Source organism: Pelmatolapia mariae, linkage group LG10_11 (genome assembly GCF_036321145.2).
Source record: "Pelmatolapia mariae isolate MD_Pm_ZW linkage group LG10_11, Pm_UMD_F_2, whole genome shotgun sequence".
In the NCBI taxonomy this organism is placed as follows: domain Eukaryota; kingdom Metazoa; phylum Chordata; class Actinopteri; order Cichliformes; family Cichlidae; genus Pelmatolapia; species Pelmatolapia mariae.
The window spans coordinates 72261454-72285275 of record NC_086236.1 but is presented as its reverse complement, the minus strand read 5'-3'; the positions used below and the strand labels follow the sequence as shown (position 1 = coordinate 72285275).

Below are 23822 nucleotides of genomic sequence, written 5' to 3'. Positions count from 1 at the left end.
AAATTGTAACTGCAATGGTTTGCGCCATAGAGCCAATGCAGCCGTGCACGATTTGAAGTGAGGTTAGGAGCTAAATTAGCTGAAACAATCACAAAACGACTAAATGACAAAGACCGCGAGGCTGCTGCTGCAATGGACTGTTCGATAAAGGTAGGTGTTTGCGCCGTTTTTTAACGCCCGTGTTGAAGATGACAGGCGGCCACCCACACCGTGAGTCTGCTGAGTGAGAGAGTCAAGGCGGTGATGCGAGCTCCCCACTCTTTCCTTCTTGTACAAAATTTCCTCTTCCTTCCCGTTCGTGGTTGTATGTCGGCTCTATAATAACACAACTAACCACTACATCTTTACACTCAGATAAAAACACTAATTGGTGGCCGGTTATACGCGTAAAAGAGGATTTCCAAACGCACGCCTTTCGAATTTTTTCGTAATTTCGTCGAGCTCTTCCTGCATTATTCGCGGACCCACAAATAACGACAAGCATAAGGCACGGGCAGTCAAATTACTGACCACCGATCGCTTTCATAAACGCTTTTGTTTCTTTAACGAAGATGAAGTAAATGAAGGGGATGCTGGACTTTCTCGGTGCGCGTAAGGCAGGTGTCCTTGAAGGCGTCATGGATCGAATTGGAGCAGGAGGATCCATTTCCATCAGATGACTGGTATTTCACATTCCACACTATTTCAGCTACACCTGTTTATCGTCTCCTGAGGACCGTTAATTGTTTCGATGTCTTATCTTCTAAGAGAAGCTGAAATAAAGGCCTCTGTGTCAGAGAGAAAACTAACTTTTTACCGAAATTAGCGCCGACTATTGCGCAACCAGGGGAAAATGCAATTATTTTAATCAGATTGTGCACTCAAGGGACCCAATTCACGCTCGGTTTCTATCAAATGTGCGTCTGTATGTAACACTGGGCCCTTATATGTATGTATATAATTCTGTACAGTAATATTTTGCAGTGTGCACGATCACATCTCCTAATTTCGACGCTATTTTAATATTGACATTTTTAATTAGTTCAAAATTAATTATTATAACGAATTCCTTTAAAATTTCATGACGGCTGCAAAACCTTTTTTGCAAGAAAAAACGTTCCTCGGATGCAGGAAGTTATTATTCGCTGATTTCTCGGGTTGTTTCTAACATGCATTTGTATGTGCAGCTAACTGTTTTTAGGCGCTAAGCATGACCGAGATACGTGGTTTCTCGTTATGAAAAGGACAGCAATTAAAGGGCTAGTACAAAAAAGGGGCAAAATGAAGCCATACTGAAAGTAAACCTTAAATTATTATTAACATCCTTTATGACGAGTTTTTTTGTTGTTGTTGTTGTTTTTTAATTCTTTTTAGTTTGTAGTTTAAGTGTCGGGAGACTCTTTGGGATTCTTTGTTATTTTTTATATAATTATCCAGATGCTTATTCTCTTGTACTCTGTAGCTGTCGATTGTGTTTGAGGTTATTTTAAGAATAATTTATAGCAGCAAACGGGAGCACTTGTCAGGTGTCGTTATCTGAACGCAGCAGGCTTCCTGTCTCAAACCTCAGACTTTCCGCACACATTTCCGCTCCCTGGACCAGAAAAAAAAGTCAAAAAGGCAACAAAGGCTCTGAAAGACAGAAACAAAGTGGACAAAGTGAGGCGTTGCGTTGTCGTAGCTGCGCTGCCCTCTCCCTCGCTGACAGGGAGCTGGAGCAGAGAGGCCTGGCGCCGAGTTTGCGGCCTGCAGAGGCCTGCGTGCTGTCAGGATCCGAGCTGTGAAAACCGCACCGTTGTTTGTGCAGCACAAAGCGCAGCTGCTCGAGCCTTTGCAAAATCAGCTCAACTTTTACTTCTCCTTTCTGCCACTTGTTGCTTCAGACATGGCGAGGACAAAGGGCTGTGCCTTTGCACAACGTGATCTCTGGTCTTTTACTGCAGCATACACCTCATGCGTGAGCGGCACTTAAACACAAATTTAGGTGGGGGTTTTTTTTTGTATTATTATTATTTAAATTAAACTTAAATAACCCGAAATCAGACTCTTATATAAGCAGGAGCTCAGTTAAGCTTTAAGACTTTTAGTCTCTATAAATAAAAACACTGAGGGGGGGAAAGAGGAACTCAGAAATCACCAAAACACAATGTTTCTCATTAAAATACCAGCGTTTGAGATGGATATGTGGAAGTCCTGTTTGCGCTGCACTATTATTTATTAAAATATCAATCCAGGTTATTTGTCAGGCTGCATGCAGCACATTTTACTGAAGGCAGGATAATGCAGGCATCAACATATATCACCCAATCCGCTTCTTCAGCCGAAGATAAGCCTTGAGGGGCGTCATAAATGACTAAATATAAAACAGATTTTAATCATGTAACTGCTTCTTGCAAGTTGTTAACCACATCCTTTGTTCCAGCTTAGGGTTAGTGGCTTACCAACCTTTTTGGCCTTTAACCCCTTCATACAGTGCATTGTTTTATTAAATATTGCGTTGAGGTAGAGATATGGAACATTTATACAGTAAGCCAGATAAAAGACATATCTTTTTTTTTTAAGTGTTACACAAGTATTCTCTAGTTGTCTTGCTAACCATTTGGCAACCTGCTGGAAACTACAAATTAATTGATCAACAGTAAATTAATCTAAAAGGGCTACTTTTTGTTTTTAGTGCACCTAGATTCCAAACTGGGGAACTGACAGTTTTCCCTCCCCTTTAAAAAGTAGAACCAATGACCTTCTACCTCTATGGTTAGGGGATGTGGTGATTTTGTTATGCTGTGTTGCAAGCATGTTTTGGGTCAAATGATCCCCTCAGTGGTAAAGGGCCACTGTAAATCCATATAAAGTTGTTTATGAAATATTTTTCTCCTGATTAAGGATAACACTGCTTATCCAGGGGTTAAGAGTGAAAGGTGAATGGTTTGAAGAAAATGAAAATGATGTGAATCATAATTGTTTCAGAGTAACCAAATCTCAGCCCACCTTAACAGTTTTGTTAGACCGCAGTCTTCCCTAATATTGCCGCACAACAAATACAGAAATAATTGGAAAACTGGTGTTTCATCCCTCCACTAAATTTCCTTTAAATGAAAAGCTCTTGGCAGTAAAAACTAAGAGTCTTTGAACACCAACACCCTTCGTGTGTGATTCATAACAGACTACTACCTAGCGTTATCTGATTCAGGCTCTGTTGTAATGGCCCTTCTCGTGAGCTACTGAAAAATGACTTTTGGAGGTAGAGTTATTAAAGTGAGCCTTGGAATATAAGGCATTTGGATTCATGGTTAAATGTGGACAAACTATGAATCTAAAATGCCATTTATACAAAGATGAATAAAGATCCACATCTCGACAGGCCTCCTGTGAGCACGCTTTTAGTTGCTGGCTTGGGCAAGACTGCACTGATGCAACCTGCAAAGCTGCTGACAGCCATGTCAAAAGTTTCCATGCAGGACTTCGTGTTTGTGCGCTCACACAAAGTGGAAAGTGCGTGCTATCAAAGTGAGCAGCAGCGGCGTAAATTTTAGGACATCGAGGCACAAGGTGGCCTCAGTTTCAAGAAGGTCATGTTTTTAAAAGCAGTTTTGTGTCACTGAGCAACAGCCTGAAACGCTCTCAACAGGAAGTCAGTTGTGGCATCGGCGGTCAGGCCGCAGTTTGGTATATTTGTATCAGTGAGCAGAGGAGATGAAGAGAGAGGGAGAGAGCAGAAAGAAACAGATAAAGAAAGAGCGGGAGTGTGCATGAGCTTTTCACTGAATTCACTGTGCCGAAGAGCAATCGTTTGGATGAGAAACTGCAAGTGACGATAATATCAGCTTGAATTTTGAGCTCTAAATAAAATAAAAAAACTAAACAAAGCAAAAAAAAAAAAAAAAAAAAGATACAATCTTCAGCTATGGCTCACAACTGCCTACTATCACGCATTCTCGTGAGAATTTGCTGTCAGCAGCGAGTTTTATCCCGCCTTCAGTTGGCTGTTTCACTTCTGCACAGAGTAAAGGGCCCCGGAGTGTGAGAAGACAAACTGACAACAAGAGGACAACAGAAGTAAAAGAAAGCAAAGAGATGGAGAACAAAGCACAACATGCAGTCCTGCTAACCACTTCTCAAAACAATACACACACACACACAGAGCCCTACATTTACAGCATTACATGCGTCAGACTCTGTTGCTGGTCTTTCATATGCAGAAGTATTCCTGTAAACAAAGTGTGAATAAGGTTTTGGTTCCATTTGCGGCTATTTAAGTGTGACAAAAAAAACTGCGAACTCGAAAAAGAAACAATATTAGATGGTGGTTTACAAAAGTGCCGGCGTTCATGTTGCATTATGGGTGTTGTAGGCAGTTTTTTTTTTTTTTTTTAAACGACAGATATTCATCTGAAGTAACCATCTGCATGAATTTTGATCAAACAGCAGCCTGAAGCTGAGAGTCCCAAGTTAAAATCTCCAACTTTACAGCACAAATAAATATTATGAGGGCATCCTACTTTGTTGGTGACTGTAGTCACTGGCTTCATCTCCAGTAATATGAGTCAGAGAAATAGACCCGGCAAATGTATATTTGGTGTTGGTGCTTTCTGAAGAATTTTCTAAATCAGTTAACTCATATACTGATACCTGCTTTGTAGCCATTTGTAATATTGGACCATCCCATAAGCCTGGATGGTCCTATAGTGCAGCTTCTCACCTCATTAGTTAATTAGTTTAGAGGAGGCGAGTATTAGCATTGTATTTGGGTACATTAACATTAGTCAGCAGGTGTCTGTGTTTGTATCATAACACTGCGATCCGCCATCCAAATATGGTCACTTCTGGCTCAAAAGTTTCCAACGACTCACATTTTGAAACCTAAATTTGAGGCTTCAACAAAGCAAGGAGTCCACAAACCAGTAGGTGCTTACATCCATCTTTTACATACAGTCTATGATTTTGACAGTAGTGCAGTGTTCAATATTTTTCGTAACATTTGTGTCTTTAAAATCTTGAGCAACTTTTTTATGTAATCGTGGGTTGGAGTGAAATCAAAATGTAACCTTCTTCTAGAAAAAGGGCGTATCCATTACACAGCAGCAAACGCTCCACGCAGCAGAAGCAGTAGCTGACTTCTGTAGGAGTTTGTCTGCAGCATGAAGGAAATGCCGAATTGTGTGCCATGCATTAAGATGTGGTTCACAGTGCTCAGGCAACAATTGAGCTAAAAAAAACAAACAAACAAAACAACACACACACACACACACAAATGAAAAACAATGTGATGGCGGCACTTCAATCAAGGCTCATACTCGTCTTTCTGTCCACCCGACCCCCTCTCTTCTCCTGACCACAGGCCTTTAAGGGTTGTTTTCCAGCTTTAAAATGACCCACATTTTTACACTATGCACCCCCTCCTCCACCATTTCCTCTCCCTTGGCCTGTGCCAAAAGGTTCCTGTGCACATGGCGGCCTGGTTTCCTGTAGGCCACTGAAAAAGCACGGCACTGACGTACAAGGCCCAAAGACAATGCTCAGCTCCTCTAAACAAACATGCACTTGCACCCACTTAGATTGCCGTGGTCGCATCACACATGCACGCACTTAATTTGAGCAGCAGACAGAACAACAGGTCCGGTCTCTGGCCTCCTGAGTACGTGGGATGAAAGTGCCATCTTCGAGCGGTTTTGAGGCCACATTTTGGGCGCTGAGCACAGGAAGACGGACTTAAATCTCAATTAGACTCCACCTTGAGCTAACACCCCTCCCCCTCCCTGCAACCCCGATCCTAACGACAAAATAAAACTGTGGTTAAGGTTACTGATGTTCTTTATGATTAGACAGCCTCCTGGCTGCTTTCACAGTTCATTTTTCATTTCGCTCCTCACTGTAGTGGTTTCATAACCTCCTGTAGCTTTTTACGTTAAACATGCATTTAAAGTTTTAAACAGTCACAGGGGAATTCTTTATCGTGCAGAGAAGATTTGAATCTTTCAAACTCAGCCCAGGGCCCAAATCTGGCCTCTTACAAATGTAATTTCAGCCAGCCAGTTAAAGTTCAGGAAAACTGCAATATGTTTGTGATTGACAGATTTTTATGTGCTTCTGTTTTCAAAAATATGGTCCATTATATCGACATGATTACCTTTTTTCTAGGGCTTTCTAAAAATACTTTTTCTTGAAATTTGTCACTCAAGTTCTCGTCTTGAGGCCTTCAAGAAATACATGAAAACAACATCAGGGATTATTTTGCTTTTACAAAATCAAAGGAAAATAATCTTTATTTTTACCTCTTTTCCCATACAGCATTTATGTTTGCAATGTTATCAAAATTAACAAATTAAACACTTTTAATCATAAATAAAACAATGACAATCTAGACAACACACCATAATAGTATTTTTTACATAGACATACATTTTGCAACATAAAAAAAAAAAAAAATGATTTTCAACATTTTAAAGTTGACAGTTTTCCTGGTTTCTTGTGTAATTACTTCCATTCCTGCACAGTTCATCACAAATAGTTCATCTGACTGAATTCAACCTTCCAGCCAGACAGTTATGTTTCAACGTTTCAACATGGACTCGTCTATTTTGTGCCACTTAGCATTTCTTTATCTGATCCTAAAAGCCCATAATTTTGTTTTGTTTTTTGGTCAGAATTTTGCACATCTTTTAATTATATAAAGACCAAATCCCATGTTAGCAACTATTTTAAGTGAAGTATCGGTAACAAATCTACAATAATACCCAGGAACCCAGACTACCAAACTGGGTTTAGAAGCATTTAATTTATTTAAAAAAATAAAATTAGATCGTTTATTTTACAAAATGGATTGAAGCAAATATAATGGTAAATGTCTAAAACACATTCAGAAGCAGTTTATCTGTGTAGCCACTGAGTGCAACTCTAAAATTGTGTAATGCAGTCGATTCGAAAGCAAAAGAGGCTGAATTTAATTAAGTTTGAATGAAAGTGAACAAAAACAAACTGATTACACTTTTCATCCACAATAAATAAAATTAAATATTAAAACGAGACTTTACAACTTATTCAGCCCATATTAACTGACATCAATATACGGCATGAATTTGTTGCTTTTTGATGTTTGCTGATTCTCAACCATCGAACTTCTGTTGGAAGCCATTTTTTCCTTTGTTGAGCAAGTTTCCAAAAATAGAAATGTGCTTCCTCGCAGCAGGTATCTCATCTGATATATATGTTTCCTCTCTGCCATTGTTGTCCAAAAACTATTAAAAACCCTTGACTGGGGGACTAGTTTGTTTTGACTCAATCACACATACATCATCCTGTTGCTCACTAACGTGCATTAATCCACTGGCGAAAATAGTCGCCAACAAATTCATTACTTCCTGCTGTTTGAGTAACATTTCATAAACAGTGAAATGCATTCGTATTCAGTGAAGATCATTTAACCTTCTTCTTAAACTCTATATTTGTGACTCTCATTTAACACTTTATGGCAGCATGAATGAATATACTTGAAATACGCGATATTATTTCCTGATTCCAAATTCTGGATGTGATTAATTAAATCTGGTTTCATACAAGCAGAAAACATTTTAGCATTAAAGCTTCAATGTTACTGCTACAATCACAGCTCCTGCTCGTTTCAGTGAATAAAAAAAAAGTGTTTTAAAAAAGCAGTTTCCACAGGTTGTGACCCGGCAGCCACTGACCTGCGGTTCTGTTGAACAGGAAGCGCTGTCCGTGGTGAGTGAGGATCAGCCCATATTCGAGCCAACCTACACCGCAGCCCCGGCCATGCACATGAAGACTGAGATGACGTCGCCCGGCGGGTTCAGCCAGACCTCCAAGCAGAGCCCCGAGCCCACTGAGCCGGAGTGGGTGGGGCCAGGAGCACCAAATGCTGGGAAGAGAGGAGAACACGTCAACGGCACCAGGTGAGTCAGGGCACGCCAAGGCCACAGGAGAGCACGGGTTCCCGTATTATCTGACTCGAGTCCATGTTGGTATGTCGGGTTTTCCACATATTAAAAGTATTTGTTTATTGTTCACTTCCCAAATTCCCGCCTCTGATTGTGGTCACGGCTTTCTTAATTTTCCGCCACCATCGCTACAAAGTGTGGGCTGGCTGTGATGGAAAATGTTCAATATTTTAATTTCCTGCATCCTTGTGGTCCACCTGATTAAGCTGCTCACTTTATACTGCACTACGTTTACACTCCGCAGCTACGTAATAAAACATGATACACCAAAAAAACAAAACAAAAAAAACATTAAGCATATACTTTCCAGACCTTTTGGCTTCTGAGATATCAATATTGCGAGCACCTCACAGATTCATTTGAAAACACAGACGTAAAATACAAATCAGTTGTTTGGTTTGGTTTTTTTCTGTCTCCGCTTCTTCGGTTAGAAACCGCTAAACTACTCAAACGTACATGTAGGATGTTTATCAGCATCCACCTCCCACTGTGAGACATAAACACTATTAGACTGTTGCTGTTCTATTAATGTCAAATGTGACATCCATCACAGCTGACATTTGAATGAATAAGTACTTCTACTTTTGATACTTAGACTGATAAAAAGAAAAATCTTGTTGAACTAAAAAAAAGAAGCATTTTTTCACATTTGCATAGGGCTCTATGTAGATCTAACAAGATATCCTAACATAGTTAGAACAACTTTTTTCATTTAGTAAAGTCAGTCTATTTAAAGTCTTTCTTTTCCTATTTGTTGCATGTTAGATCTAATTGACAGGAATTTATGTCCATTTTTAATGAAAATTTTTAAAGTTGACTTATTGCAGCACAAGTAATCCCTTTGTACTGAAAGCTCAGACTAATCTAAATGCTCAGTTTTACAGATTTCTTTGGCTCAGTATGATATCAGAAATCATTATTAAGGCACACAAGCTCAGGCTTTAAGCACAGAAGCCACGCCTACTTTCTGTTCTTACCTTGTGTTTGTGATAGGCAGCCAATCACAGTGCAAATTCCATGAATGGCGAGGTAGCTAACCAAAACTGATTGTTACAGACAGCATGAAGCGAGTGGCTGCATGAAGCCTGATGTGAGTCATTCTCAACAGGATCAGCAGGTTAACAGCGCTTTGCGATCAAGGTGTTAAACGACACTTTTATACGTGCTGAAATGGAGATGGTTGCCAATTTAGCAACCCACCTTTCTTGTGTTTTCACAACTTTGACCATCTAATGTGACGGTAAATATAACCGCTTCAACAAAAGAACTGTATAAATACAGAACGTGCAAAACACTTCGGGTAAAGCTCAAAAGTTTTGCTCCTACCAAAACTACCAGATACAAGTGCCTGTATTGTGTTTACTGGGATTCTATGATCAGCAAGATTTCAGCTGGACTTTAAATTTGAAGTAAAATCCCAAGTAGGTGGAATATTCTGGAACCTCCTTCAACTTTGAAGCTTTTAAACAGAATAAATCAAACAAGAATAACATGAAAAATGACTTCAACAAGTTACATTCGCAAATACAAATTTGATTTTTAACCTTGACACATTTACATCTGCTTTCTATATTTAAGTGTAGTACACTCTGCTCATACCATTCTGTACCGTTATTTAAGTAGGGCTTTTAATTCTAGATCAGCGCTACTGAGTGCAAGTATTTTCTAACAACTTCTATTTTTATGCAAAAACAGTCTATGTGGTGAAAACTGGGTTAAATTAGTGATGCACGCCACCTACTCCTGACAGGCCATTTCAGTGGAAATTGTTGCAGAGAAACAGTTTGACTAAATTTACCTCCTGTCATATACAGACTAGCAAAAACTCTGAGAGGAAATGTAGTTGGCTGAAACTGCATCCAGTCTATTGTCACAGATTTTTCTCTCTTCATAATTTGAATGTGGAGAGTAATTGATATATTCCCGAGACATTTAGAAGACTGAAATTACTCCTCAGATGCTGACTAAAGCCTCTCTTTTCCTTTTGTCGTAGTCGCGAGTCCCCAGTGGATTGCAGCGTCACCAAGCGTTCCAGACACATGAGCAACGAAGGGGCCTCGATGCAGTACCAGGCCTCCTCGTACACGGAGCCCCGCGTCAGCCCCCAGGCCACCACCCCACCCAGCAGTGCCACTGAGGAGAAGAGGGTCATCGTGCCAGCAGGTGAGCTGAGCCACTCATAAGAGCTGGCGCTCAGTCGCCATGATGCATCACTGTCCCCATCACGAGACGGTTTCCCAACAGCCGGCACAGCCTGGGCTTGTGCAACATCAGTAACTGAATCAGAGACGGGCATGTGCGTGTAATTATTCGTCTCTTAAAAGAACCCCAAGAGCCCCAGAGCACAACAGATAAACAATAGCAGGTTTCTAGCAGTTGTGGTACAAGGTGACATCAGGCTTTCAAAAACAGTGTGAAGTCTAAAGTGCAAAATTAACCCTCAGGACTGTGATATTAACAAAAGAGAGAGAACAAGCAAGAACAGATCTGATGAGCAGGCTTCAACATTTTCAGTTTTAATCAGCTCGCTTCCCTTTTCAGGACTGTAATGAAAATAAATATAACCAGCAGCTACGTCTGAAAACACAGTATTTAAATATTCTTTGAAACGAATTCTTTTTTAAACTCAAAGCAACCCTAAGCTGTCACATTTCTTTCAGTCGAAATCTGCCATGACTCCATTTTCTTCTTAAAGAAATCACATAAATATGTGTGTACCACATTAATACATCACAGAATATTAGCTACAGGAATTTATCTTGAGGAATGCTTTAAATAATTAACTGAGCACTACTGCCATAGTAGTTCATTTATTGTACTCTCACTTTATTTTACTTTTTATTTTAATGCAGAATTGCAACAAAGCAGGTATGTAATACACAGATTTCACAGTAATATACATCAGGAGATCACATGAGGAATATTATAATAATGTAATGTAACTCAAACAGCTGATAGTGTTATACTGCAAAGCTCCTATTTGATATGCTGTGCTTTTATAGCAAGGAACTGTGTACGACATGATTTTTATGGTATATTAATCAGCAAGAACATGCAGGCATATTTCAGTAGCTTTCATACCTTTTAGTAAATCTATATCGCTATAAAGCTAATAATAAATGTTGTGGTGATTCCTTTGTTTGTCCAACCAAACATCCAACAATTTAAAATCAACAAGCCGCTGCTGCATTGTGGTAAGATTTTGTATGCAGGCAAAAGAAGTCCAATATCCAGAACTTGAAAGTTGCTTTTTATGATTTATTTATCCAGTTTGGCAAGCAATAAACAAAGATCCATTTTTGTTGCTTCCTGCTGCTTCTCCTGCTCTGGTAAAAAAAAACCATAGGCCCACCCCAGTGCATGCTGGTCCTATACCAGTCCCTTTACTTATAGAAAATGGCCCTACAGTTCTTCCTGGCTGACTTAACAAGATAAATAACAAAACAAAACAAAAAATGAAACAAGTATTAACCTACAAATAAAACTTAAAACGAAAAATATAAGTAAACCAACAACAAACTTTAACAAATTTCAAAATAATAAAAATAACAAATAAAAAGCTCCAACAATAAATAAACAAATATTTACTTCACATTCTTCTACAGAAACTACAGCATCTATCTTTAAAAAGTACACATTTGAAAGGTATTAAAAAAAATCTGAAATGAATGAGACTGATGTCGTAGCCATCTGCTGCTTTTCACATTTGTTGATCTTCTGAGAGTACAGAACAACACCAGCCCTAATATTTAATACACACAAGGCTGATACTCATCAGCTGAAAGTGAACATGACAGAACAGGAAGGATGTGTCGCTGCGACTAATTCAGTGTATCGTTTTTCTAAGTCGTGGTGTCGATGCCCGTTTGTTTCAGCTGAGCGATGTGAAAAATGCACTGATCTCTCTGTTTGCAGAGGAAAAAAATCGCCCATGCACAAACTGGATTAAACACGCCGATGTGTCATTTCTAGCTGAGTAGTTCAGACAGTTTGCTGTCCCTTTTATCGCTGCTATGAATCACTGGTCCAGTCATCTAAATTCTTCCTCTGTCACAGCTTCCCTGATTTTGTCATCCCCAGAGACTCGTTAAACAGACAGCATGTTTCAGTGCACGTTTCAACTGGCACCACGGGCAGGTGAGGTGGATGATTTTAAAATTAATGTAAAAATCATCCATGAGTCACCATCACAGAGTTATTCTGCCTTATAATACACGGATGTTGCATCACAGCAACACGTGTTGATCAGAACAATCAGGAGCTAAAGGGCAGGGTAACCTCCGCTCAGAGCTGAAGCTGCCGTCCAATATCACAGCCAGTTCACAGCATACAGTCATTGTTTGCTGCTGGAAATGAGCTTCCTGAATCAGACCAGGTATATTTTAACAGATCAACACCAAGCCAAGCTGAAACTGCCACTGACTTGAGCTTAAAAACATGTTAGGCTCTTAGTACACAGGATAAAGTTAAAGAGTACAATATTCAGCATTATATAAATGAACAAGAGTGTGTATTGGATCCTCAAACTATAAAAAAAAAAGACAATGAAAATCCAAATGTGCAAAAAGTAATATTCAAGATGAAGTCTATCTCCTTGAGATGTATATTGCCACAACACGATTAAAAAAACAACAACATACTTTTAAGGCTAGAATGAGTAAAAAACAATAAGTAGAGTTTAGGAAATTTTATCATGGGGTGTATATATATCAGAAATATGTTCGTTATTATTTCTGCAGATTATATCAGTAAGGAAGCTGATTAAATATTGACCAATGACATAAAGGGGTGAGATTAAAAAAAATATTTCTATGTCTGAAGAAACGTGTAATCAGAGTTTACTCAAAAATGTTTTTTGTTTTTTTTTTAAACATGTACAGATTATGAAATATTGGACTCACACCAATGTTTCACATTTACAATAGTAATTTGACCAATAGCAGACCAGTACCATCAATACCAATGTTTTTGTCATTTATTCCCAGTTTGTTGTTTCCAAACTGAATATTAAAATCTTTTTTCATTATTTTAAGTTTCAAAGCCTTTCAGTGCTTCATAATAATAGCTTAAAAATAATAATAACTAATAACTTAATAACTTTAAATCAGCTCAGAAGTCCTGTGACACACAGCTGATGGGCCATTTTCAGTCCCACCAACTGCACTACAACACTGATGCATGTCAAAAATGTAAAACACGTACATGAAATATGTTTAATGAACATATAGGCGGGTTTGTCAAAGCCACTGTAATATTTCTATGAAAGCTGTTTTCAGCTCAGTATTATGGTCATTATTTACTTCCTGAATATTGAGCCCTTCAGGGAAATCAAGAGCGCAGATGGAGAAGCAGTTGAACAGTCAGAAGAAAAAAACAAAAAGAGAAAACACGTGGCTGAAACCAAAGAACAGCTTATTTTAAATGTAATTTTCCTAATTGTGCATGTAAATATAACAGAAGTGTTGTCATAAATTTTAGGATGACTACTGATTTATTAAAAGAAAAAAGAAAAACAATCCCGCCCTCAAATTTCAGTCGACTTCACAGCCCTTTAAAGATCACCAGATACCCTCTGAATGGCTCCACTGGATGAACTTTTATGACTACAAATATAAGCAGGACACATTTAAACATGTTCTCTGGTTAGTGGTGTGTTATCTGTTTTGACAGTGTGGTTATTCCCACCCTACCACCTATTTTACAATCACTATCAGAATCACTAAGAAGTATCCGGTGTTAATCAGCACTTTCATGACCTCCAAAACAAACAGGTCGTATTTAGCCAAGTGCTCTTTAGACTGTTGACTCTCCTTCATCCACCCCAATGTGATGGTGTGAAGGATTACAGGCACTCCTGGTATTTAAAGATTCCTTCCCGACATTTTGGAAAACGTAAATTTTCCTGACATCATAAAGGTAAAACTACAATTTTGTAAAAATTAACATCTTAATAATCTTCACATTCAGGCTGGTTCACTGAGTGCTGAGTTAAAGAAAATCCAGGTTTTAAAATCGTGTGAAAGTCTTCACGTCAAAGCTGAAGTTACTGCTTGAGCTAACCGCTCCTGGAAGCATTTTCACAGGAAATCAGTGACCAGATTAATCAGAGTAATTTATGGTAATTCCCCAGTAAGTAACTTCTACAATTTCCTGTTTGAAAGTTTCTGATGCACAAAAAACAGAACAGCCTCACAAAGGATGTTCAACTCTTCAAAAAAAGCCAAACATGAGTGAAAGTCTGCAATAAATGACTGAGCGCCTCTCTTCAATTCCAGATCCCGAGGTGTGGACGCAGGACCACGTGCGGCAGTGGCTGGACTGGGCCATCAAGGAGTACGTCCTGGAGCAGGTGGATGTCATGCTTTTCCAAGCGCTCGATGGGAAGGCCCTGTGCAAGATGACCAAAGAGGACATGATGCGGCTCACGTCGGCCTACAATGCAGACATCCTGCTATCGCACCTCAATTACCTCCGGCAGAGTAAGGCTGGCTTCATGTGTGAGATCTCGCTCTGCAGCGGATAACATTGTTCACACGTCTGGCAGATTTCAAAGGTTTTCAAGTGGCAGAAATGTATCGAACATGAGGATCTAACAGTTCCCCGACGCAGCTGCTTTAGTCTCGCTTCAGTATCACTGAAGCATTTGGATTTTTGTCCGTGTAATGAAAATCTTCTGAAATTAAACACTCGGAAAAGAATTGCAGCAAAAACCATTTTTGAAAGTGTGCATTTGGATTTTTTAAATATTTTTCCTGAGGTTTGTTATCTCAGAATTGGATTTATTGATAAATAAACTCCACCCAGGTATCAATGCAGTTAAGAGAAACGCAGATTCATTGGGGGCAAATAAAGAGTTCATGATGTTTTTTGTTTTGAGGAACATGATGTCACTTGAGGCTCTCGTTTGTTGTTCTGTTAACCAAATTTGTGGTCTTCACTGAGCGTTGTGGCCACTGTTCCTCTTTGCAAAAGCAGGTTTCCTGTGTTTCGCATAACACACGTACGTCACCATGAGTTTGGATCCGTACTACATTACATAATTTACCAAGTGTTTGTGACTGAAGCAGCAGCAGTTTGACGAGTGCAAATCACTGCAGTCATCGTGTTTGAGCTGGTTCGACAAGAGGTGGACAAATGAACAGCAGCATCCAGTTTTGCACTGTGTATGAGGGTGGGCTGGGAGGAAGATAATGTGGGTGCTTGGTAGCCTTGAAGTTAGAGAAGCAGACATTTTGAATTAACAAAAACCAAAGTAAGAGTTGCAGGAAAAGGTTTGAGGTTTTTAATGTTCGAAAGCAGATTTAAAAAGATTAAAAAGTAGTGAAACAAAAACAGCCGTGGTGATTAATTTACTGCAGAAAATGATGCAGTGTTTGTAAAAGTATTTCTTTCAGTATCACAGGAAATGGTCCTCTCAGATCCTTCCAGAATTTTTCTGGTGAATTGGCACCTCAGTCTTTGATAGATCCTCATTTTTTTAAAATAAAATCATCAGCCTGAGTTTTCACCTTCAAGTTATCTTACCGGTTCACGAGGCTTCACAGTCCATTTTTTTTCCAATTGGCTGGACAAAAAAGTCGAGTCTGTTGAAGCAACAGGAAAAACAAAGGAACCCCCCCTCAGAGAGTTATAATGTTCTTCTTCTGACACACAGGACAGACACTACTCTTTCTACTCTGCTGTGCTTGTTTAAAAGAATATAACATTGATTTTTATTTCATTCTTGAATCTTTTTTTCCCCCAGGTAGTCCAACATTCTCCTACCCAACAACTCCCACCAACAACACACCACCACAACAACAGCCGCCCAGACAGGTGAAAACAGGTGAGATCAACCTCTGACACATTTCACCCATTTTCAGGACAACACATTCTCCTAATCAGCTTCTTTGTGTGATGAGGTCCTAAATATTTTAATACCTAACATGAGGGATTTTGTGTTGTTGCTCAGTGAAAAATCATAATTAGCAACACTAACATCAAAGTTGTTCAGTTATCCATTGATTCCATATATATTAAAGGTGCAGTTCACCTCAGAATTTAATATAAATATATATTTTAATGTATTCATTTTGCTTTCTACTGTCTGCATCCATCACCCAAAAGTAATGCACAGCTAGCTAACTTCACAGTTCAGTTCAAAGAGGCAGTGTTGGTAATATTTACCTTCTGTCACGAGCACGAGGCCTAGTGTCAGATACACACTTCCTTCTGCACTGTGATACAGTTAGCGGGTGTAGTTTGATAGAAACAAATAGTTCCTACATGAAACCACTCACAACAAAGTTTGCGGAGGTTTTCAGTAACCTGGTCACGATTTCTGGTAAGACACACGGCTGCTTAGGTTCTCAGATGTATTTTTTGTTTTTGCTGCTTTCAGCACCACAACGTTATTGTGATTTAGTTGCATTACATTCAAGGAAAGGATGACATTTCTTGGGGTCATGCAAGGTTCATTTTGGGGTGAACTGTAATCAAATTCAGTTATACCTTCAGCGTCCAGATAAAGCTGATTAGCTGACTTGTGTTAAATTAATAAATAAATTCTAATTTGGGGTTTCGGTTTACTGTGACAGTTATTTACCAAGTGGTGCATTAAAACCAAATCTGAAGGGAGGTGCATTTTTATTTTATGCATCGTTTCTATAAAAATACATTTCCATTTAATACAGGATGTTAGGGTTCTGAAAAATAGAACAGTTCATAATATTGTGGTCATTCTTCAAAATGAGGTCATGATAACAACTGTGCAGGACTGAAATGTATAAAACACTTGGCTGTTACAATTTTACGAGTCACTGCACTTTCTGCAGCAAAACCATCACAATCATCAAAACTGGTACTAAAATGATAAAAACAAACACCAGTTTTTAATTAAAATGCAGTGGTGGATGTTTACTCGAGTATTGTAGTTAAAGCAAATTATGGGCACCTCAAAATAATTTGATTTTAGGGTATTTTTATGTGTTTAGTCTTACATTTCAGAGGAAAATGATACGTTCCTTTCTCCTGCACTGCATTTTTCTTGCAGCTGTGTTTAAAGGTTGCTGATCACACAAACATAAAAACACACAAACAAAACAGCTAGAGTAAATAAAACCATTGTCAGAGGTCAGGATTTCCAACCTTATCTTGTTTCAGGTTTATGTGAACAGCAATTTTTCCTCTAAACCTCACTGCAGACTCTTATTTGGATGATGTCCTGAACTCTGAGGTTACATTTTCTAATAATACACACAGCATAACTGTCTTTCATTTCTTCTATGATGGTTTACTACCAAACTACTTACCTAAAAGAGTTATAATAAAAAAAAAAAATACAGTAGTTCAAACTAGGCTTTCTACCGTGACCAGTAAAATGTACTTTGTAATTATTGAGCATGAGCACTATTATGCACAGCCTCTCCGTTGCTACTTTAAGCATTCATAGCAGATACTGCAGTATGATTTTAATTGAAGGATTCAAAATGAAATCCTTCGGCTTTTGTTTCATACTTTAACTGCTGTACTATATTCAAGTAGCTTAGTATGATTACCATTTAAAATAATCTATATGCATCTATATGCGCCCCCTTAATCCTCCGTCTGAAAGAAGACATTGTAGCAGTTTTTCCTTTAAGACATCTTTCTTATGATTGGCTGCCCCTCATAAACAGAGTATGTGAGCTGGGTGGGGCTTTGTATTCACAGGTAGAGACGTCTGTTATTTTCATTCAAATTAAAAATATATCAGAGATTGGGAGCAGTCTGAAGCCTGAGATTTTGGCTCACAGGGTTGCTTCTATATAAATGAACTTCATTTGAAGCTTTTGTCATTTTTATTACAAAGCAGCCACCACTTTAGCAGCATATTTGTGCCCCGAAATAAGGAGACAACATAGGAAAGAGAACCCTGGTTATTCTTTTTTTAAATCCTTTGAGCTAAAAACATTAAACTGACACACATTAGCCTTAATTTACATTTTCCCCAAAAAAGTTTGTCATTGCTTACATCTGCATGAATTCATTGTTTCCATGATGTTCACATTTCAGTACTTTCTACATTACTTCAGCTATAAAGGGTCTTGTGCACAGGTCTGTAGGTTCTTAGACAGCCAAATCATGGTTGCCTTGAATTATTGAATGGGGTGGAAAAAAAGAAAGAAAAAAAAAAGGAAACTGGACTTCTGTAGGTTCATCAAGGGGAAAGGAGAAGACCTCATTAGCTTACATCAGGAGTGGGGAACTCCAGGCCTCGAGGGCCGGTGTCCTACAGGTTTTAGATGTGTCCTTGATTCAATACAGCTGGTTTAAATGGCTAAATTTCCTCCTCAACATGTCTTGAAGTTCTCCAGAGGCCTGGTAATAAACTAATCATCTGATTCAGGGCGATGTCTAAAACCTGCAGGACACCGGCCCTTGAGGCCTGAAGTTCCCCATCCCTGGCTTACATGATGGTGGGGCAACGTCTTAGAGAGGTTTCACACCTTGGCCCCGGTGACAGTAATGACCCCCACATTTATTTTTTATTTTTTCCACACCTTGGCTCATGTGACAACAAATGATTCATAACTGATCAGTGACCCTGAGGTGAAACATCTTCACAAACATTTGAATGGCTTCCTGTACAGCTTGTGTAGGAGGGAGTAGCTTGTAATAAGTACTGATGTGTCTCAGTATTAATAAAGTGTTTCTGTAAGAGGTGGATCAGGACACATTAGCATCTACACTCAGTTATTGGACATTCAACTTGTAGTACTCACTGCACAACTGTGCAGTAGTTCATGTTTGCTATTAGTCATAGTCTGTTTCAGGTTGCTTGATGCAACTGGTGGTTTTTTCCATTTTTTAATTTCCATCACCCACAGCCCCTCTCTGTGGGGGCCGGGTTCTGGTGGGGGTCTCTTCCTTTGACTTGTGTCGCCTACAATCATCTGATTATTGGGGTTCTCGCCTTGAGTTCAGAGTTATTATAGTTTTGTGTTGTTTCATCAATTTCCATTTCATTTGACTACAAAGCCTTGAGGTGACTGTTGTTGTGATTTGGCACTATATAAATAAAACTGAAATGAACTGAACAGACTTAAGTTTAGCTTGAGGAGGTTTGATCATTTTAGTTTGAGTTTTTATTATTGTGTGGAGGGCATATGTCAGGGTCAGCACAGGTCTTACAATAAAAACACAGTTGACTTACATTTTGTAGACATCCAAGTCTCAAACACATCAAAGCCTCGTCTGACAAACTGTGATTAAATTTGACCAAAGTACTTAGTAATAAAAGGTCCTCTATATTTTTGTTTCATTCATTAGTTTTCCAAGTTCACAAAATTGTTTCAGTTTTATTTTCCAAGTCTATTTTTGTTCAGTAAAATATTTTGGGATTTTTTTTTTTTTTTTTACATCTAGTTTTAGTTTTAGAGTTTAGTTTTAGTTAACTACAATAACCTTGCTTGAGAGAACCATTGTTGGTGCCATATTACAAAAACTCTGAATGAAATCAAAGCTTATGAGCTCAGGGTTTTAACAGAGGCCTGAACTACCTGAACATTTAAGGATTTAAAAATGATGTGCCGAGTTTCAGAACCATGTTGCCCAGTGCCAAAGTCTGAAAGGCTCCTTGGCACAACATTGGCCCCAAAACTGACGAGTCCAAAACTCAACAGCCAGTTTCAAACAGGAAACAGCTGCACCGACAAAGGAAATGAGAGGGTATGGGTTCGGCTCCTGGGACAAAATTCACAATCTTGTGGCAACAAGGGTGGTCTGAACAAAAGAATGCGCTCCCAAGAAACTACGGGTCATCTCAAGACCCCCAAAGCCTTATCATTGTGGTCTCGGTTTACTGACTTCCTTCCTACTATAGCTTACTCGTCTTAATGTCCACTTCAAAGATTTTAATGCTCGTCAGTGTCTGGTCTCATCCTCATTGTGTTTGTGTTCATACAGAGAACAGTTTTGATGAAATCAGCCGCAGGAACAGCTGGCCGACAAACACCATGACTACAGTGCCTAAAGGTATGAAAAAAAAGACGATATGAAACCGATAATAAGGATGAATTTTTCATGCAAGAACACCCAGTGGGTTTTGCATTTTCTCTGGCTTTAACACAGCAGAAAAATCAAACAATTTCACACATTATAAACAAGTTTTATTATTATTTTTTAGGTTCTTCAATGGAGCACCAGCACAGTACACGAGTTACAGAGCCTGCTCCAAGGATTGGGCAAGGTACGAAGACCACATGTATGTTTAGGCAGATCCTGGTTTACTGCTAACATTTTCTTCTTGGCTCTATAACTCATTGCACCCTTCACTGTAGGAAGTATGGGAAAATGAGGAGTCACACAAAATGATATGCAAATGACATCGGTGGCATTTTAAAATAATTTTAAATGTTTGTTTTCAGTCTATCGAGTCAACGAGCTTCATCTAACAATTATTTCCTTCTTAGCTAACTCACCACAAGCACAATATGGGATAATGGTAATGCTGTTAGTTTTAGTTAAACTGATGCACAAACCTAAACTTTGTTAAGTCACAGAAATCCAGTCAAATTGTGAAGAAAGACACAAAGCTTGTGGCATGAAAGGTCACAGGATCACCAAAGAAACTGCTGAAACACAAATCTGACTGCAATCATTTAACAGTTGGAGACGATCAGATATTGGTTGTGGCTAAAGTGGTGAACTGATCACACATCCCTTAGGCATTATATTAGTTTGGCAGGTTTCATTGTGCTCACGTTAGAACATTTGAACTAACCTCCTCAAAAGACCACATTCAAAGCTCTGATTGAAGAAACGCTCGACCAATCTCAGCTTGAATTATGCTTATGTATGCAAGGAAATGTGTTTTAACTCATTTCAGGGCATTTAAATCTTGGAGCATTAATATTAAAGTGACAGCGTGTAAAAGTAATATTCCTTTTCTTCTTTACAGACCCATATCAGACATTAGGACCCATTAGCAGTCGGCTAGCCAACCCAGGTAAGAATCTGAACCATCATCAAGATAAATAGACAAGGACGATACAAATGAGGCCTTTACACTGTCTGCTTTGGCATCATGAGAAAAAAAGCAAGCAAGCAAGCGAGGGCTGGCACACATGCACTTACTTTCCAAAGTGGAGTAAACACCAAGCAACAGCTGTTGTGTCATCACGCTTTACGCTATGACAAAATCCGGCTTCCCTCTCACCAAAATGACTGTTTGCCCTGCTGTTTCCTCACAGAAGGCCAAGCCCTCAACTCATCCAAGAACCGAACAGGCAAACAAAGTGCATACAAGCTCCCTGACCCCAGCGCTCACAGGCCTGTGGGTAGGTTTCTGCCCTGATGTCTATCACTTCAACCAAGCCACACAGTGAAAAGGTCACATTTGCTGAGAAAAACAAAGCATATTCTGACTTTTGTTTGGAACTCGTTACACTCAGAAAACCTGACGAGCTATCCAAGAGCAAATGGATCCATGATGAGGCATTTAATCCTATTAGGCTGAAGTAGCCAAGTTACCCTAACTCTGTATTTATTCATTCACTTATCCTGGAAACTAAAAGTGTTTTATTTGACTTTTTTCCTGCCGAGACTTGAGAACCAATTTAGAAATTGGAAAAAAAAAAAAAAAAAAAACCCTTTATCTTTACACAAATTTAAATGCTAATTTTAAATCCGACCCGTTTACATTTTTAAATACTGATGATTGTATTCCTTGAAAATAAATAAATAAATATAGGCACAAACAGTTTTCACAGCCACTCCTGGCAGCTCGATACATTTCCTGTCTTGCTTTGAGCACGCAGTCACTGTTAAATCAGAACTCAGTGCCTTAACTCTCCCTCATTTATCCTCCCAGGCTCAGGGCAGATCCAGCTGTGGCAGTTCCTTCTGGAGCTTCTGTCTGACAGCAACAATGCCAGCATCATTACCTGGGAGGGTACCAACGGCGAGTTCAAGATGACCGACCCGGACGAAGTGGCCAAACGCTGGGGTGAGCGCAAGAGCAAGCCAAACATGAACTACGACAAGCTGAGCCGTGCCCTGCGCTACTACTACGACAAGAACATCATGACTAAGGTGCACGGCAAGCGCTACGCCTACAAATTTGACTTCCAAGGCATCTCGCAGGCACACCAGAACCACTCGGGAGATGGTGGGATTGTTAAGTACCAGAATGAGATGTCTTATGTCCAGACCTACCACAGCCACCAGCCCAAAATGAACTTCATGGGTGGCCATCCTGCACCTATGCCCGTCTCCCCTGGAAACTTTTTCGGCCCACCGTCACCATACTGGAACTCACCCAACAGCCCCATCTATCCTGGGTCAGCCATGACCAGACATCCTGCCACTCACTCCCACCTGAGCTCGTACTACTGAGCATGATGCCAACTGAACAGAAAAAAAACAGGAGAGGAACCCAAGTGCACCAAAGCACGCTCTGTCTCACCTGCCACCGAGCTGAACTCTGCTGAAAGAAGGCGAAATGACGCTATCAGTCAAATTTTAAAGGCATTATTAAGTTGTCTTTGTTACGCTCCGTCTCAAAAACTAAAAAAACAAACAAAAACCACGGACAAACATGAGGGTATATTAACCCTGGTATTGTATGCTTCCAGGAGTTTTATAAATAAACTCATAATATACTATATTAATGGTTATTCAGTTATGAATTTTTTCACACATCTGTAAAATACTTCGTTTGATATTGACTGTTATAAAGACAGACGTCATAGTAGCATAACAGATCTACAACTGTTCTTTTCATTTCACAGGTCAAAACAGTTATCCCTGACTTTTTGTAAAAGGGAAATTGTACAGAATTAACATGTAGCAATAAAACATAAATGCTTGATGTAAAGCTAATAAATAACGCCTGTATGAGGAAAAAAAGATCTGATTTTATGTTTACAGTCAAAAACAGCAACAACAACCACCCAATCCACTCGGAGGAAAGTTGACCAAAGAAGGTCCCATACTGCAGCCCACAAAACCCAAACAATCTGTCATCAGAGACCCCAGGACATCCTCAAAGATCCCACACGCCTTACAGCAGCACAAGACACCTTAGATGGTCCTATATTAAATTATAGCACAGCAAATCTTTTAATTCACAATAAACAAGCTAACAAGAAGCTGGATGCAGATTTGCCATTTACAAAAGATGGGTGTAGCCTTTGGGTCTGAGATGTTCAGTCAGTGTAGAAGTGCTTTAAACTCCTCAGGATCTAAACAGAAGACCAACTGTATACAAGACTCGGGGAAAACTATAACATCCATTCATCCACCCGCTCCATCACCCTGTAGCAGGAGCCTATCCCAACTGTCACAGGGTGAGAGAAGTGGGGCACACACAAGACGGGTGGTCATTCAATCACACCTTCAACCAATTTAGGATGGCTATGCCTTTGCTTGTTTTTGTACTGTGGGAGGATCTCTGCATAACCATGAAGAACCATGTAGACACAAGAAGAACATGCAAACACAGAAGGGTGCAGCTGGCTGCTCGATTCAAACCAACAATCTTCTTGATGTGAGGCGACAGCGCTGACCACTGCACCACTCTGCCCCACGAGTTTTCACTGTGCCGTCTTATGCACGACAACATGGTGAAAAATAACACTTCACTACCAGCACCTGAATTTTTACAGAAATAATGACATAAAATGCTCGTTGAATTGAAATTAGTTGCATTCATATCTTCTCTTACTGTTGGAGAGATAATCCAGTGTGAGTCCTGCATTTCTTTCTCTCTGTGATTGAAGTCCAAATAATTATTGATAATACAGAAATGTCTAAACTGATACTGCACACATTAAATTCACACTGACATGCTTTGACCTACACATCTGGTTCTCACATCTGGTTCTCACAAACGGCAAGATGTAAGACCTGGAGCTTCACAATGAAGTT

At 39.4% G+C, this 23822-nt stretch overlaps 1 protein-coding gene across 3 annotated transcripts; it reads left to right on the top strand.

Annotated features, from left to right (window-relative positions):
* On the top strand, window positions 1-22788 carry fli1rs (Fli-1 proto-oncogene, ETS transcription factor-related sequence). Of its 3 annotated transcripts, none has more exons than XM_063485760.1 (10): window positions 1-150; window positions 7684-7889; window positions 9928-10097; window positions 14210-14413; window positions 15679-15759; window positions 19860-19928; window positions 20080-20142; window positions 20854-20901; window positions 21146-21232; window positions 21766-22788. In XM_063485760.1, the coding sequence occupies exons 1-10, from the start codon at window positions 133-135 to the stop codon at window positions 22287-22289; spliced, it is 1470 nt and encodes a 489-aa protein (XP_063341830.1). In that variant the 5' UTR covers window positions 1-132; the 3' UTR covers window positions 22290-22788. The 3 variants fall into 3 exon arrangements, with proteins under 3 accessions (XP_063341830.1, XP_063341832.1, XP_063341831.1); XM_063485761.1 differs by lacking the exon at window positions 1-150 and adding an exon at window positions 332-662; XM_063485762.1 differs by lacking the exon at window positions 21146-21232.
* The last annotated feature ends 1034 nt before the right edge of the window (window positions 22789-23822 follow it).

Excerpts from the sequence above, each read along its gene's own strand:
- fli1rs (XM_063485760.1), top strand. Across the intron at positions 15,760-19,859 it reads GCCCAGACAGGTGAAAACAG|AGAACAGTTTTGATGAAATC; the intron begins GTGAGATCAACC and ends GTGTTCATACAG. Across the intron at positions 21,233-21,765 it reads CAGCGCTCACAGGCCTGTGG|GCTCAGGGCAGATCCAGCTG; the intron begins GTAGGTTTCTGC and ends TTATCCTCCCAG.